Source organism: Pristiophorus japonicus, chromosome 11, assembly GCF_044704955.1.
Source record: "Pristiophorus japonicus isolate sPriJap1 chromosome 11, sPriJap1.hap1, whole genome shotgun sequence".
In the NCBI taxonomy this organism is placed as follows: domain Eukaryota; kingdom Metazoa; phylum Chordata; class Chondrichthyes; family Pristiophoridae; genus Pristiophorus; species Pristiophorus japonicus.
Window position 1 is genome coordinate 101,406,544 of NC_091987.1, and position 18,095 is coordinate 101,424,638.

An 18,095-nucleotide genomic window follows, 5' to 3' on the forward strand; every position below is an offset into this window, starting at 1 on the left:
TTAACTGCTATCTGTGCAGTTGGAATGTGGAGGATGGAAAGCTGGCCAGAAGACCATTGGAGTAATGGAGTCAAGAGGTGACAAAGGCATGAATGAGAGTGTCAGTGGCAGATAATAGATGGGTGTTGGAGGTGAAAATGATGGAGAAGATATAGGGTCAGAAACTCAGCTCAGCTCAGGATGCCAAGGTTCCAAACAGTCTGGTTCATCCTGATCCAGGGAGAAGGAAGGAGTTGGTCACATGGGTACTCATTTTGTGGCAGGGCCGAAGATGATGGCTTTGGTCTGTTTAGCTGGAAGAAGTTATGGTTCATTTACTAACACCAAAGTCTGGAGCCTATACAATGTATGTTTGATATTGAATGATATGTTGTTATTATCCTCACTAATAAAATCCTTCCAAAAAGTAATCATTTAACATCTTATCTCCCTCCTGTCCATCCTTGTGTTGAACTCCATTTGATTCCTCAGTGCTTTAATTTCCTCCCCAATTATCTTTTTGCTGCTTTCGTAGTGAAGTATTTCTTGGCAGTATGCTTTGTATTGAGGCGTGCATTCGTCCTGTAACCTATCCCAAACACTTGTATACTAAATCTGCTTTAGAAAGGGAGATTAGGTTTGGAACCAATTTCTTCTCGCCTAAGGCATTTAACTTATTTATATTTATGGTCTGCACCAGCAGAGGTGCCATGCACTTGCTGTGATTAATAGAAGAATGTGTTGTATTAAATGATGCCACTATAAACAAAGTAGTTCAGTACACTGAATATTTCATACATGTGAGTATTGGCTAATGACCTGTCATTCCTTTTTCTTTTCTTCTAGCCATTTGGTACTATTGTTGTTCAGTTGGCTCATCATCGAGGAGCAAAAGTAATCTCTACTGCAGGCACCCTTGAGGACAAGAAGTACTTGGAAGGATTGAGGCCGACAGTTGGTATGTGTGACCTGTGGAAAATATTTTTTCTTATGACCAAGATTAATCTTTATAGACATTTATTTAAAAAAGAGATAACTTTGTGACTTAAAAGATGTTAGAACTGATAATTATTCTAACAAAATAAGACATTGTAATATATCTCTTTATTTTGCCAACTTTCTCGCTGCTCTTTAAGGCACTAATTTATCCTGATGCATTGTTCACGGAGGGTTGCTATCTCAACCAGGTAGCCATTCTTCACCCTAGATAGTAAACGTCCCCAAATCTCAGCTGAGCTAATCCTGTCCTCCGCCATCATCCACACAGAAGTATTTTTAAGGTGAGGTTACTAGATTGCAATTGTGAGTGAGAACCATTCATGATTTTCTGTGTCTCTCTTTCTCTCTCTCTTTTTCTCTCTCTCTCTCTCTCTCACCGCCCCCCACCCCCCTCTTCCAGTGGTGTTGAGGCCAGTTGTAGCACTTCTATTTCTGTCCTGGATAAAATTAGTAAACTTAGCACAGACCAAGGATTGAACATGTTTATCCATTTATTTGAAATCCGTGAGCACCTGATATGTTTTTTACATTTATTCATCAAACACAGTCTATACTATAATAAAAACAGAAAAAAATGGAAACACTCAGCAAGTCAGGCAGCATCTGGAAAGAGAAACAGAGTTCACGTTTCAGGTCAATGATTTTTCATCGGAACAGTGTATACTAGGTTGTATTGTATTGGACAAGCTTCATGGATATAACACAAGCTATTAACATCTTCGACAAGTTCAATGTTGGGATATTAACGTGTTAAGTTAACTTTTCTAGCAAACAGTGCAACTTTTACAGAAAAAGTTGAAGATGAGCTGATGGTTTCTGAAAGTTGCCATTAAAGTTATTTCATTTAATGTTGATCTCCAACAAAGTTACATATAAATTAAGCTTCTAAAATGCAAACTTCTTTACTCATTTTCTTCAGAGAAATTGTGCAGTGTATGGGTGGCTGTTGTCTTGTGTGCAGGTTTATATTAAAGATGAGCTGCAGCCACCTTTATGAAAATGTATTGACTGGCTTTATTTAAGCATTTCTTTCACTACACTTGAGGAATTGCCACAGTTTGTAAATAAAATAGGGCAAAATTAGTGTGGGGATGAGTGTTACTTAGTTTTAAAAATATTAGACTGGCATATAAATCAAAACCTATTTGCAGTTGAGTTGTCATAGTGCTTACTTTGAAAGCTGTTTCAATTTGTTTATGAGCTGATTGTGGACATCTCCTTGTTGCCGTGCAAGAACTGAGGAGAGAGCCTATGCCATCTGTATTCAAATGATCAGTATCCATTGTAAATGTGAGGAGTGATAACAATCAATAAGAGTATAATAGATTGCCAATCCCAATCATGTCCACCCTAGAATACAAAATCCAACTTCCTGTGCCTGCTACTGCAAGCCGTATTTTTTATGCCTTCAAGTTTGTAATGACTTCAATTAGTGATGATTTTTATTTCAAGTGCAAGAAAATAAAACATTTTGAAAGGGTCAAAATAGCAATATAACTGGAAATTGCTATTGGCCAAAGTAGTGCACAATTGCTTAGAGCATTCATATGATCATACTGTGCCCAACATTTTAATGGTGGTATTAACTGTTTATTGAATGGAGGAATATTACACAGGCATATTAAGCATTTGTCTGCTATTACACATTTTAAAAGCAAAATATTTGAAATGCTCAGCACATTGATCAGCATGTATAAGTGGAAAACATGTTTTAATAATGTTTGGTGTGATGATTCATTTGAATTTTATTTGATGATGTTGACTCATTCTTATCCCTCTTGAAGCTACTTAGTGTCAGTATACCGTCAACCTAGGTAAACCCCAGTTGCCATGCAGTCTGAGACCAAGCAAATGTTATCGTGAGCCAGTTTTGTCTTGTGGATGTACTTTGGGATTATTGTAGGTGTGTGTAGCAAGAGGCTTTAGTTGATAGATTAATATGACCTATGAAGTTGAGTTCCTAATGGAATGAAGTGAACCCTGTAAAGCTTTTGGATATCCATACCACTGCTTTTATATTCACAATTTTTGACTTGAAAGACAGAATTATAATAGGCTTCAAAATGCACCAAATACAACAACAACAACTTGTTCTTGTATTGTGCCTTGAACGTAGTAAACCATCCCAAGGCACTTTACAGGAGCATTGTCAACTGAAATTTGACACCGAGCCACATCAGGAGATATTGGAGTAGATGGTCAAAGGTGTAGGTTTTAAGGAGCGTCTTAAAGGAGGAAAGAAAGATAGAGGTTTCAGGAGGGAATTCCAGAGCTTAGGGCCTTGGCAGTTGAAGGCACAGCCACCAATAGTGGAGCGATTAAAATACCTAGTCTTGGTCTCCTTATCTAAGGAAGGATATACTTGCCTTGGAGGCGGTGCGACAGAGGTTCACCAGATTAAAACATAAGAGCATAAGAAATAGGATCAGGAGTAGGCCATTTGGCCCCTCGAGCCTGCTCCGCCATTCAATAAGATCCCCATAACTCTTTATTCCTTATCGCTCAAAGATCTGTCTATCTCCGCCTTAAATACATTCAATGACCCAGCCTCCACAGCTCTCTGGGGCAGAGAATTCCATAGATTTACAACCCTCAGAGAAAAAATTCCTCCTGATTTCAGTTTTAAATGAGCGGCCACTTATTCTAAGACTATGGGCTAGAAGCTCCACTGTTGCTTGCTTAACATCCATTTAATGCCCATTTGACCGCTAAAATGACGTATAAGCCCATATATCGCCCATTTAGCCACAAAATGGAAGCTGACGGGGATTTTTCGGAAACTTATCGCCAAGCGTTACTTTCCGCATGTGCTTAACTTTAACGCCGGGAAAAAAATAATACCGCCCGCCCACTTTTTTTGGGCGGAATCATCAGATTGGACGAAATCAATGCCCATAATATCGCCCAGCATTACTTTCCACACGGAATTAACGCCGAAATTCAATAATACCGCCCGCCCGCTTTTTTTTGTCGTAAAGAGCACATTTGGCGAAACTAACGCCCAGGAGGTCGCCCACCATCACTTTCACCACCTCGCACACATCGCCCACAATATCGCTCGCCCAAAAAAACACCCATAAAAAGTGGAACTGTTCTGAACTATAATGCCAGCAGCATGGCTGCCATTTTTTAAATCGCAGGTCACTTCATTCAAAAGGCTGCTTCAACTTTGGGGAAGTTTGCAATTATTCTGGAATTCTTCTCAGGTGAAGTGACCATCTCAACAGATATATTTTCAGACTCTGGATTATTGGAGGTTTACTCTAGGTGTATTTTAGTGAGGAAATAATTGCTTCTGATCAATTGCTATTATACTTTCATTGCAATGGGGCCAGCCATTTCTCAGCCTGCATCGATTAATGCACAGATGCTGCAGAGTGCAAATGGCTCAATGTGTGATGCACATCATTATGTCCCCAATTTACGATGTGCAAGAATGAGGAGGAGGATCAGAGCATAAACCCCCGCAAATACAAAGAAAAGAGGTCTTGCCTCGTCGTCTCCAACCACACCTGCCTTCGGAGACTGTGCTTCCACAAGGTGGTGATCAATGAAATATGTGAGCTCATCAGGCCACATATGCAGCTTGCCATCAGGACAGCAGTTACTGTCAAGGTCAAGGTCACCGCGGCACTGTCTTTCTATGCATCCAGTTCCTTTCGGGCCTCCGCGGTCGAGATTTGCCCTCTGTCTCACCATGCAACCCATCGCTGCATTAGACAGGTCACGGAGGCCCTGTAAGTGAGAAGGATGGACTTTATCAGCTTCCCCATGACCACGCAGGCTCAGACTGACAGGGCTGGAGCATTCTACCGCATTGCTCAGTTTCTCAGGGTGCAGGGAGCTGTACAGTGAACTCACACCGCCATGCGACCACCTTCTCGGGACCCAGAGCATTTTCGTAACAGAAAAGGATTTCACTCCCTGAAGGTTCAACTAGTTGTTGACCACAACCAGATCATACTGGCAGTGAATGCCAAATATCCGGGCACCTTCAATGAGGCTCATATCCTGCGTAAGAGCGCTGTCTCTGACATCTTTAAGAGTCAGCCACAAGGACAATGCTGGATGCTTGGTGATAACCGATATGGCCTGGCCACCTGGCTCATGACCCCTCCTGCATGACATCTACACCGAGGCCGAGAAGCGATACAACCAGAGCCACAGAGATGCACGCAATGTGGTCCAGAAAACAATAACTGTGCTTAAGCAGCATTTCAGATGTCTGGACCACTCAGGAGGGGAGCTACAATACAATCCTGAGCAAGTAGATAAATTTGTGGTCGTGTGCTCGATGCTGCACAACCTGGCTATCGGGAGGGGCCAAGAATTGCCAGAAGGGACTGATGCTCCACCTCAGGAGAGAGAGGAAGAGGACGACGAGGGGCTGGATGCTGACCTAGGGCCAGACAATCAAGCTGGTTATGCAACCATGCCCACGACCCCCTCCAGACCGCAGGTGGTGGCTGCATAGCTGCAAGACTCTTACGTGAGGAGCTGATAGCTGAACGATTTGCCTGAAAGAACGTTGATGTGAGTGACAACGCTGACACTGCTGTGTGTGTGCAGCTCAGAAATCAATGGTGCCCATCATCTTGGTGTCAGTTAAAGTTTACGTTGATTGAAGTTAAGTTGTATTTAATCCTTTCATGTTCAGGAATCACCAGCATGTAACGGTCCAGCTATCTGAGACAATGCGCAACAAGGTTATGTTCAATAAAACATTTTTTATACCAACATTGATGTGGAATCATAAGTATCACAGGCAATATCACCCAACTCCTGCCCACACCCCACTTTTTCCACCATTGACATCAATCAAATGTTCCACATGTCCAGTAACACAGAATACAAAGGCAAAGCAGGAGGGTGGTCCCCAGCCCCCATACATTGCAACAAATTGCAAGCCACCAGATGGAGATATAACACAACCATCACCTGCGGACATGCACCTCATTTTCTTTCCCCCCTCCCCTTCTTCTCCCCACCTGTACCCCTTCCCTTCTTCGCTCTACGGCGCCTGGCTGAGGAGCTCCTCAGGTGGTGCCTCATTGGGGGGGATGAAGGCAGATGCGGTGGTTGTACGGGAGCGGAGGGTGCTGAGGGGACAACATTCTCTGATGCAGAAGCAGGATCTTGGTCCTTGCTCTCATCTGTCGTGCAGAACCTAGGGGTGGAGTGCCGCGCTCTGGGACCATTGGAGGCCTGTGCCAGCAGCGTTCCTGGCTATCGCATCCAGGGCTTCTGCCATCCGCGGAATGTACTCCATCATGGTGGACAACTGTCGGGATATGGCCCCCAATGCTTCGATGAGCAGGTCACCAATATCTACAGTCCTCCTGGACAACTGTATCATCTCTCCGCTCTCGTGGCGCACGTGGAACAGACCTGCTGTGTCCACAAGGCCTCCGCGGGGTCAGTGCCGTCCTGGGGTCAAAAGGGGTGCCCTGTGGCGAGGTGCTTGGGACCGGTACCTCCAGAGTGGAGGCGGGAATGACCGGATGAGTACTAAATGGCCTTCGGGTGGAATGGCTTCTGGAGCGTGGCGATGCAGGTTCCTCCAAATCCGCGCTCCTCATCCGTGGAGAACAGACCCAGTGGATTGACGGGCGAGAATCTGAGCTCCTCAGCACCAGATGTAGGATTGTCCGGAGAGTCTGGCCCCGCATCCCCACCATCTGGCTTCTGTGGTCTTGCCTGGGGCCGTGCTGCTGGATGAGCTGAAAAACACAACTGAAGTTATTAGAGGAGAAGCGGGTGCTCGGGTCACAAGGAGAGTCCAGCGCTACACACAGCATATGCACGACAAAAGCACCACCGCTCTCAAAATCATCACAGACATCACATTTCATGACTATCAACACACTTGCATGGCAATGATTTTCATTTGGCCAGTATTATTTCTGTGACAATTTTAGAAATCACCTATCATATATGATTGTTCGGAAATGAACGGGTGTGGCATGTGTTGACTATACATTCCACAATGGTGTAAGCTTTCCTCACGTGGCATCACTTCAGGGTCTGCAGATGCTTCCGTGGCTGTCCGGGGTTGCTTCCCCACAAGTGCGAGCACCCGCTTCTCCATCTCAGTGATGTCGCTAGGGACTGGTGGCCCCCCACCCTTTCGTCTCTGCACGGACCTCATTGTCGATGGCTTCTTCTGTAAAAGGTGACAGGATGACATGGCATGAGATCATTGCGTGACATCATTGCTAGGCACTGTCACAGAGACTGATACAACACATAACCGACAGATGTAATCATGATTATTATGAAAATTATCATTCTATACCTAAAGACGTACACCGTGACCGCAGGCTTTGAGTAAAACATTCCTGGTAAAAGTGAAAGACCTCGCATCTGCTGATGGTCACTCATGACTGTTACAAATCAAATTATATAAGTACATAAGTACATGTAAATAAATGTAATACTTACTCTTGCGGATCCCACAAGGTCATTCCATCATTTGCGGCATTGGTTGCCCTCGCACCTCCATGGTCGCTGGCGAGACCACCTCTGCTGTCTCAGTCCATATCTTCTGGTAGGCCTCCCTGTGTCAAATCACCCCAGCGTAACTCGACCTCCTGCAGGAGGGAGGCATTTGCCTCGTCTGAGAACCTCCTGGCTCTTTTGTGCCCTCCAATGTGCTCCTCTCCCACCTCGCTGCTCTCTTCAGCGTCAGTCTCCACAACGTGCTGTGATGCCTCCTCCTCTCCCTCCATTATAAGCCAAATTCAATCAAATATGTGGCTGGTAACAGCTAATTTTTCTTTCCCTACTTGCTGTGAAGCTCTAAAGTCTCCCTGCTTCCTCCCAAAGCAGCCAAACATGCCTTCAGTCCCTATGAGCTCCCTCTCTCTCTATCTTCTGCGCATGTCATGATGACCCTTGACCTCTTGAATCGCGGAAATCAAGCGTTGCCATGCCACAGCTAAGGACAGCTACACTTTACGGCAGAAGGTCAGCGAGATTAACGCTACTGCCCATTTCATATCGCTTGCGGTAACGCCCATTTTCACAAATGGAGACGAGGTGCTTTGAGAATGGGCAAGAAGCCAGCGATCTGAAAACCTTTTTTTACCGCTCACGCTGGAAATAATGCCCATTTTGGGGCGATAAAGACAAAAGTGGGAAATCTAGCCCTATGTCCCCTAGTTTTAGTTGCTCCTATGAGTGGAAATATTCTCTCTGCATCCACCTTGTCGAGCGCCCTCATTATCTTATAAGTTTCAATAAGATCACCTCTCAGTTTTCTGAACTCCAATGTGTATAGGCTCAACCTATCCTCATAAGTCAACCCCTTATCTCTGGAATCAACCTAGTGAACCTTATCTGAACAGCCTTCAATGCACGTATATCCTTTCTTAAATACGGAGACCAAAACTGTATGCAGTACTCCAGATGTGGCCTCACCAATACCCTGTGCAGTTGTAGCAGGACTTCTTTGCTTTTCGACTCTATCCCCCTTGCAGTAAAGGTCAACATTCCATTTGCCTTCCTGATTACTTGATTGATTCCTGGGATAAGAGGGCTGTCCTATGTTAAGAGATTGTGTAGAATGGGACTATACTCTCTGGAGTTTAGAAGAATGAGAGGTGATCTCATTGAAACATAAAAGATTCTGAAGAGGATTGAGAGGGTTGAGGCTGAGACGTTGTTCAGAGAATCATAGACATTTACAGTACGGAAAGAAGCCATTTCAGCCCATCGTGTGCGTGCTGGCTGACAAAGAGACAGCTAGCCTAATCCCACTTTCCAGCTCTTAGTGCATAGCCTTGTCAGTTACGGCACTTCAAGTGCACAGTCAAGTACTTTTTAAATATGGTGAAGGTTTCTGCCTCTACCACTCTTTCAGGCAGTGAGTTCCAGACCCCCACCACCCTCTGGGAACCTCCTACCAATTACTTTAAATCTATGCTCCCTGGTTGTTGACCCCTCTGCTAAGGAAAATAGGTTCTTTCTATTCACTCTATCTGGACCCCTCAATTTTATACACCTCAATAAGGTCTCCCCTCAGCCTCCTCTGTTCCAAAGAAAACAACACCAGCCTCTCCATTCTTTCCTCATCGCTAAAATTTTCCAGTCCAGGCAACTTCCTCATAAATCTCCTTTATACTCTCTCTAGTGCAATCACATCTTTTCTGTAATGTGGTGACCAGAACTGCACGCAGTATTCTAGAGGTGGCCGAACTAGTGTTTTATACAGTTTAAGCATAACTTTCCTGCTCTTGTATTCTATGCCGTGGCTAATAATGGCAAGTATTCCATATGCCTTATCTACCTGGCCTGCTACCTTCGGGGATCTGTGGACATGCACACCAAGGTCTCTTTGTTCCTCTACACTTCTCAGTGTCCAACCATTTAATGTGTATTCCCTCACCTTGTAATCCCTCTCCAAATGCATTACCTCACATTTATCCGGATTGAATTCCATTTGCTACTGTTCTGCCCACATGACCAGTTCGTTGCTATCTTCCTGCAGTCTACAGCTTTGTAATTCATTATCAACCACACAACCAATTTTTGTATCCTCTCCAAACTTCTTAATCATACCCCCTACATTCGAGTCTAAATCATTGATGTATATCACAAAGAGTACTGACCCTGTGGAACACCACTGGAAAGAGCCTTCCAGTCACAAAAACACCCATCAATTCTTTGCTTCCTGTCAATTTTGGATCCAACTTGCCACTTTGCCTTGGATCCCATGGACCTTATCAAAAGCCTGGCTAAAATCCATATACATTACATCAAACGCACTACCCTCATCGACCCTCCTTGTTGCATCCTCAAAAAATTCGATCAAGTTCTTCAGACACGACCTTTCCTTAACAAATCCATGCTGACTGTCCTTGATTAATCTGTGTCTTTCTAAATGAAGATTTATCCTGACCCTCAAATTTTTTCCAATAATTTTCCCACCACCAAGGTTCGGCTGACTGGCCTGTAATTACTCGGTCTATCCCTTTCTCCCTTTTTAAACATTGAACAAATGTTTCCCCTGGCTAGAGTGTCTAGAACTAAGGAACATAGTTTCAGGATAAGGGGTAGGCCATTTAAGACCGAGATGAGGAGGAATTTCTTCATTCAGAGGGAATCTTCGAAATCCTCTGCCCCAGAGGGCTCTGACTCCGAGAGGTGCACCAAGTTTCTGGAATAAAAAGCGCGCCTAATCCTTACCGCGGTATTCTCGACGTTCATCAGGCCTCCATCAGACTCGGCGCAGAGCAGCGGGGAGCAGAGCTATGGACGTGCTGTGTCAACACAGCCGGCAGGGGGGCGGAGCTAGGGCCCAGCATGTCACTGAGTGCCAGCAGCGTTGCGCATGCGTGTTGGAGCGTGCGCGCATGCGTAATGGCTCATAAACATTGGCAATCGGCCATCTTTAAAGGTGGCCCCTAGCCCCTGGCCGAACGGCCCGAAAAGATGCTGCTGCTGCGTGTGCTGCTGGCTCCCGGTGCTTGAATCCCGCCCTAGCCCCTAGCCAAACGGATAGGCGCTGTGTGCTGCAGTAGGTGAGGTAGGAACTTTACATTTTTTATTTATTGAGTTATTTATCATTTATTATTGATGATGGTTATTTATTGTTAAATGTGAAGTGTTTAATGCTTTGGAAAATCCTCCAACTTCCCTTTCCCCTCCCCCCCCCCCCCCCCCCCCCCGCCATCTCTGGCTACCTGCGCTCATTTCTTAAGTCTACACAGGTTTTTCTGAGCATACAAAAGTGGACACATACGCTGGCCTAAGTTAGTTTGGAGTAACTTTTAGCTGTCTAAACTTGCTTAAATGGCCAAAACAGGCGTAAGTGGCTGGTAACGCCCCCTTTTGGGAAAAAAAACTGAACTCAAATGAAACTGAACTAACTCACTGAAACTGAAGCAAACTAATTGCGGAGAGTTGCGATTTTTAAGATACTCCAAAAAAAAACTAGTTGCTCCAAAAGAATAGGAGCAACTCCTGTTGAAACTTGGGCTCTTGGACTCCAGGGGAAATCAAGGAGTATGGAGATTGGGCAGGAAAGTGGAATTTAAATTGATGATCAGCCATGATCTTATTGAATGGCGGAGCAGTCTCGAGGGGTCGTGTAGTCTACTCCTCTTATTTTTTTATGTTCTTATGAGCGCAGATATCCCAGAAGGTTTTGGGGCTAGAGGAGGTTACAGTGATGGGGAGGGGCGAGGATTTGAAAACAAGGATGAGAATTTTGAAATCATTGCTTAACCAGGAGCCAATGTAGATCAACGAGCACAGGGGTGATGTGTGAATGAAACTTGGTGCGAGTTGGGACATTGGCAGCAGATTATGGATGATCTCAACTTTACATAGGGTGGAAGATGGAAGGTGTTATGTATTTAATCCCTTGTAACCTGCATCACACCTGTCCACCAGAGGGCCTACCTGTTGGAGTCCCAAGAGATCCCAGCATCCCTTGGGAGCACAGTATATAAGCAGGCCACCCACGAGGTACCTGCACTCTGGAACCTTAATAAAGGAGCTACGGTCACACTTGCTCATTACACAGTCTGACCACTTATTATGAGTGTAACAATTGGCCATGAGGTAATGAACAAACGTGCAAAAATGCAAAGAATAGTCGGCATCCTGGAGAAGTTCTCAGAGGGGGACGATTGGGAAGCCTTCATGGAGAGATTCGACTAATATTTCGTAGCCAACAAGCTGGAAGGGGACGAGAACGGGACCAAGCGAAGGGCGATCCTCCTAACTCTCTGTGAGGCAACAACCTATGGCCTCATGAAGAATCTCCTGGCCCCGGCAAAACCACCAGAGAAATCCTACGAAGAGCTGTGTACGCTGGTCTGGGAGCATCTAAACCCTAAGGAAAGCGTTTTGATGGCGAGATATCGGTGTCACCGATCGGAGGGCCAGGAAGTGGCGAGCTACGTCACCGAACTAAGGCGCCTTGCAGGACATTGTGAGTTTGAGGGATTCCTAGAGCAAATGTTCAGAGACTTTTTTGTACTGGGCATCGGACATGAGACAATCCTTCACAAACTGTTGAATGTAGAAACTCCGAATCTGAGTAAAGCCATAACAATAGCCCAGGCATTTTATGTCCCCAGCAGATTTTGCAGAACAAAGAAGTTTCAGCCAGTACTGTGCATAAAGTAATGTCGGTTTTGAGCAGAAATGTACAGGGCAGAACGTACACGCCGGCTGCTGTGGCCCAACCTCAATTGACCCAGAGTCCGCCATCATCTGTTAATGCGAGGCAGTTAACACCCTGTTGGCGCTGCGGGGGTGATCATTGGCTCCATCAATACCGCTTTAAGCACTATGTGTGCAATGGCTGCAGAACAATGGGACACCTCCAAGGAATGTGCAGACGAGCTGCAAACTCTGCAAACCACCACGTTGCAGAGGAAGATCGATCCACAATGGATCAGACAGAATTGGAAACTCGTATTGAGGAGGCAGAAGTGTACAGGGTACACACATTCACGACGAAATGCCCACCAATAATGTTGAAAGTTGAACTGAACGGTATTCCAGTGTCTATGGAGCTGGATACGAGTCAGTCCATAATGAGTAAAATGGCCTTCGACAGGCTGTGGGGGAAGAAGGCACACAGGCCCAAGCTCAGCCCCATTCACACCAAACTAAGGACTTACACCAAGGAACTAATCCCTGTAATTAGCAGTGTTGAAGTCAAAGTCTCCTATGATGGAGCAGTACACAAACTCCTGCTGTGGATTGTGCCAGGGGATGGCCCCACGTTATTTGGCAGAAGCTGGCTGGGGAAAATCCACTGGAATTGGGACGACATCCGAGCGCTTTCGTCTGTTGATGACGCAGCATGTACCCAGGGGGTACTTTTCGGGGGCAAAAGTGCAGATCCATTTGGTTCCCGGCACGTGACCCATCCACCACAAGGTTCGGGCGGTACCGTACATGATGCATGAAAAAGTGGAAATCGAGCTAGACAGGCTGCAATATGAAGGCATCATCGCACCGGTGGAATTCAATGACTGGGCCAGTCTGATTGTTCCGGTACTCAAGGAGGATGGTTAGAATTTGCGGGGACTATAAAGTAACGATTAACCGTTTTTCGCTGCAGGATCAGTACCCGCTACCCAAGGCAAACGACCTATTTGCTACCCTGGCTGGAGGGAAGGCATTCACCAAGCTGGACCTGACCTCGGCCTACTTGATGCAGGAGCTGAAGGAGTCTTCGAAAGGTCTCACCTGCATCAACACGCACAAAGGTCTGTTTATCTACAACCGGTGCCCGTTCGGGATTCGGTCGGCCGCAGCGATCTTCCAGCGGAACATGGAGAGCCTGCTAATGTTGGTTCCTTGCACAGTGGTCTTCCAGGACGACATATTGGTTACAGGTCGGGACACCTTGGAGCCCTTGAAGAATCTGGAGGAGGTTCTTAGTCGGTTGGATCGCGTGGGGCTCAGGTTGAAACGCTCTAAGTGTGTTTTCCTGGCACAGGACGTCAAATTCTTAGGAAGGAGAATCGCAGCAGACGGCATCAGACCCACCGACACCAAGACGGTGGCCATCAAGAACGCGCCGCGACCACAGAACGTGATGGAGCTGCGGTCATTCCTGGGGCTCCTTAACTACTTCAGTAATTTCCTACCTGGGTTAAGCACCCTGCTAGAATTCCTATATGCGCTACTGCACAAGGGAGACGACTGGGTATGGGGGAATTCACAAGAGGCTGCTTTTAAGAAAGCCAGAAACTTATTGTGTTCTAACAAACTGCTTGTCCTGTATAACTCGTAAACGATTGGTGTTAGCTTGCGATGCGTCGTCATATGGGGTCGGGTGTGTGTTACAACAGGCTAATGAATCGGGAATTTTGCAACTAGTTGTGTATGCATCCAGAAGCTTATCCAAGGTCGAAAAGGCCTACAGCATGGTTGAAAAAGAGGCTCTGGCATGCATGTACAGGGTAAAAAAAAATACACCAGTACTTATTTGGTCTCAAGTTCGAGCTTGAAACTGACCACAAGCCGCTCATATCACTATTCTCGGAGAGCAAAGGGATTAATACTAATGCCTCTGCCCGCATCCAAAGATGGGCGCTCACGCTGTTATCATACAACTATGTAAACCGCCACAAACCGGGCACAGAAAACTGCGCTGATGCTCTCAAGTCGGCTACCATTGCCCACCACCGGGGTGGAAATGGCACAGCTAGCGGACTTGCTCTCATGGTCATGGAGGCATTTGAGAATGAGAAATCCCCCGTTACGGCCCACCAGATCAGGACCTGGACCAGCCAGGATCCTTTACTGTCCTTGGTAAAAACTGTGTCCTCCATAGGAGCTGGTCCAGTGTTCCAATGGAGATGCAGGAAGCGATTAAGCCATTCCACAGACACAAAGATGAGCTGTCCCTGCAGGCGGACTGTCTTTTGTGGGGCAATCGCGTAGTCTTGCCCAAGAAAGGCAGAGACACATTTATTTGCGAACTGCACAGCATCCACCCAGGCATTGTAATGATGAAAGCCATAGCCAGATCCCACGTGTGGTGGCCTGGCATCGACTCAGATTTAGAGTCATGTGTGCGCCAGTGCAACACTTGCTCTCAGTTGAGCAATGCACCCAGAGAGGCACCGCTAAGTTTGTGGTCATGGCCCTCCAAACCGTGGTCGAGGATCCATGTAGACTATGCGGGTCCATTCCTAGGCAAAATGTTTTTGATTGTTGTGGACGCTTACTCAAAATGGATTGAATGTGCAATAATGTCTGTAAGCACATCCACGGCCACCATTGAAAGCCTACGAGCCATGTTTGCCACGCACGGCTTGCCTGATGTCCTAGTCAATGACAGTGGGCCGTACTTCACCAATGTTGAATTCAAAGAATTCATGCCCCGCAACGGGATCAAATATGTCACATCTGTCCCGTTCAAGCCCGCATCCAACGGCCAGAACGGGCAGTTCAGACCATCAAGTAAAGCTTGAAACGCGTGTCGGAAGGCTTCCTGCAGACCCGGTTGTCCTGAGTACTGCTCAGCTACCGCACCAGACCCCACTCACTCACCGGGATTCCCCCAGCTGAGCTGCTCATGAAAAGGGCGCTTAAAACAAGGCTATCTCTTGTCCACCCTGATCTACATGATCACGTGGAGGACAAGCAGCATCAACAAAGTGTGTATCATGACTGCGCAAATTTGTCACGCAATATTGAGATCAATGATCCTGTATTTGTGCTCAATTATGGACATGGTCCCAAATGGCTCACTGGCACAGTCACAGCCAAAGAGGGGAGTAGGGTATTTCAGGTCAAACTGACCAATGGACAAACGCACAGAAAACACTTGGACCAAATCAAATTGCGGTTCACCAACAGCTACGAACAACCTGAAGAGGACACCACCAACTTTGACCTTCCAACACACACACACAAGTGGCAACTGATATCACAGTTGACCACGAAACCGAACTCATCATCCCCAGCAGCCCAGCAAAGCCGGCTGCCCAACAACCCAGTGAAGAACTGACCAACCCACCCACAGCAACATTTGTACCGAGACAATCGACAAGGGAACGCAAAGCCCCAGATCATCTAACCTTGTAAATAAGTATACTGTTGACTTCATGGGGGAGTGATGTTATGTATTTAACCCCTTGTAACCTGCATCACACCTTTCCACCAGAGGGCCTACCTGTTGGAGTCCCAAGGGATCCCAGCATCCCTTGGGAGCACAGTATATAAGCAGGCCACCCACGAGGTATCTGCACTCTGGAACCCTAATAAAGGAGCTAAGGTCACACTTGCTCATTACACACAGTACTCAGTCTGACCATTTATTATGAGTGTAACAGAAGGCTGGCTAGGAGTGCATTGGAATAGTCAAGTCTAGAGGTAACAAAGGCATGGATGAGGATTTCTGCAGCAAATGAGCTGAGGCAGGGACAGAGTCGGGCGATGTTATGTGTTATATATGCAACACCTTGTAACCAGCATTCTACCGCCACCAGAAGGCGCATCTGTTGGAGTCCCAAGGGATCCCAGCATCCCTTGGGAGCACTGAATGTAAGCAGGCCTCCCATGCTGTGCCAGCAATCCGGAGTCAGAAGAAAGAGGCTAAGGTCATACTTACTCAAGTCTACGGTACTCGGTCACATTGCTTTATTTGAGACATAACATTATGGAGGTGAAAATACGCGTTCATGGTGATGTGGTCAGAAGCTCATCTCGGATTCAAATACGACACTAAGGTTGCGAACAGTCTAGTCCCGCCTCAGATAGTTACCATGGAGAGGGATTGAGTCTGTGATTAGGGAACAAAGTATTGTGGCGGGGACCGAAGACAATGGCTTCGGTCTTCCCAATATTTATTTGGAGGAAACTTCTGCTCTTTCAGTACTGGATGTCGGACAAGCAGAGTGACAATTTAGAGACAAAGCGCCCAAGTTTCGAGCCGCGCCTAGAACGGCGCAGTCCCGACCTGGACACCCGTTTTTCACGCCACAAAGTGTGCCTAAAAAAAACCTCCAGATTCTCCACCTCCCTGCAGGTCCTCTGGTCCTCGGCGCAGCGCAGCAGGAGCTGTAGGGGGCGGAGCCAGGTCCCTGCGCCGAAAACAGTGCCGGGACCTCTGCACATGCGCACTACAGTGGGCGCGCAAGTGCAGTAGCTCCAGGTGCCCGAAATTGTGTGGGAGGGGCCGAAGCACGCAGCCCCTAGCCCTGGCCGAATGGCCTCACTGGGGCTGCGTGAATAAGGCTCCTCCCACGGCCAGCTCCTGCTTCCTGCCGACCCGACTCGATTCCCGCCTCCGGGCCGGACCCGACACCCGCTTCCCCCCCCGCCCCCGGACTGGACCCGACCCGACACCCACTCCCCCGCCCCCGGACCGCACCCGACACCGACCCGACTCCCGCTTCCCCCCCCCCGCCCCCGGACCAGACCCCCCAGACTGGACCCGACCCGACTCCCGCTCCCCCCCACCCCCGCCTCCGGACCCGACACCGACTCCCGCTTCCCCTCTCCCCCCACCCCCCCCACCCCCGCCCCCGGACTGGATCCGGCCTGACCTCCCTCTCCCTCCCTCCCCCTTCTCCCCCATCCCTCCCCCTTCTCCCCCATCTCTCCCGCTGCTCCCCCCCTCTCCCTCTACCCCCCTCCTCCCCCTCCCCTCGCTGTCAGAAACACAGACACTGACAGACAGAGAATGAGAGACACACAGATCGACAGAGAGATAGAGACACTGACAGAGACACACTGCGGGGGGGCATCCCAGCACACTGTTGGAGGGCTCCCGGTGCTGCAGTCGGTAAGTAGAAAATGTTTTATTTATTGATACTTTAAAAAAAAATTATTTCTTATTAATTTTTTTTGATTGATTTATTGGTTGATTTATTGATGTATTTATCATTTATTATTGATGATGGCTCTCCCTTTAAACCCCCCCCCCCCCCCATTCCCTACGCCTGATTTGTAACCTATGCCTGATTTTCTAAAGTGTAGACAAGGTTTTTTCGAGCGTACAAAAATCTTTACTTGCTCCATTCTAAGTTAGTTTGGAGTAAGTTTTCACTGACGAAACCTTGAAAACAGGCGTAAGTGGCCGGACACGCCCCCTTTTGGAAAAAAAATTCTGTTCCAAAGTGAAACTGTTCTAACTGACTAGAACTGGAGCAAACTAAATGACGAGAATTCCGATTTCTAAGATACTACGTTCTACACCAGTTGCTCCTAAAAAATCAGGAGCAAATCATGTAGAAACTTGGGGCCAATGGAGGGTGGTGGAATCAGCTTCTTCTCTTCTCCTCCCTCATCATCATAGGCAGTCCCTCGGAATCGAGGAAGACTTGCTTCCACTCTTAAAAATGAGTCCTTAGGTGGCTAAACAGTCCAATACGAGAACCAATATGAGACTCTGTCATAGGTGGGACAGATAGTCGTTGAAGGAAGGGGTGGGTGGGACAGGTGTGCCGCACGCTCTTTCCGCCACCGGTGCTTGATTTCTGCATGCTCTCGGCGATGAGACTCGAGGTGCTCGGCGCCCACCCGGATGCACTTCCTCCACTTCGGGTGGTCTTTGGCCAGGGACTCACAGGTGTCAGTGGGGATGTTGCACTTTTTCAGGGAGGCTTTCAGGGTGTCCCTGTAGCATTTCCTCTGCC

General features: G+C 47.2%; 1 protein-coding gene across 4 annotated transcripts in view; it reads left to right on the forward strand.

Annotated features, from left to right (window-relative positions):
• cryzl1 (crystallin, zeta (quinone reductase)-like 1) overlaps positions 1-18,095 on the forward strand; it is a 100,323-nt gene that overhangs the window by 52,726 nt on the left and 29,502 nt on the right. For all 4 annotated transcript variants that reach the window (XM_070893819.1, XM_070893818.1, XM_070893820.1 and 1 more), the window contains one exon: positions 826-937. In XM_070893819.1, coding sequence (XP_070749920.1) covers positions 826-937 — 112 coding nt within the window. The remainder of the gene's footprint in view (positions 1-825; positions 938-18,095) is intronic.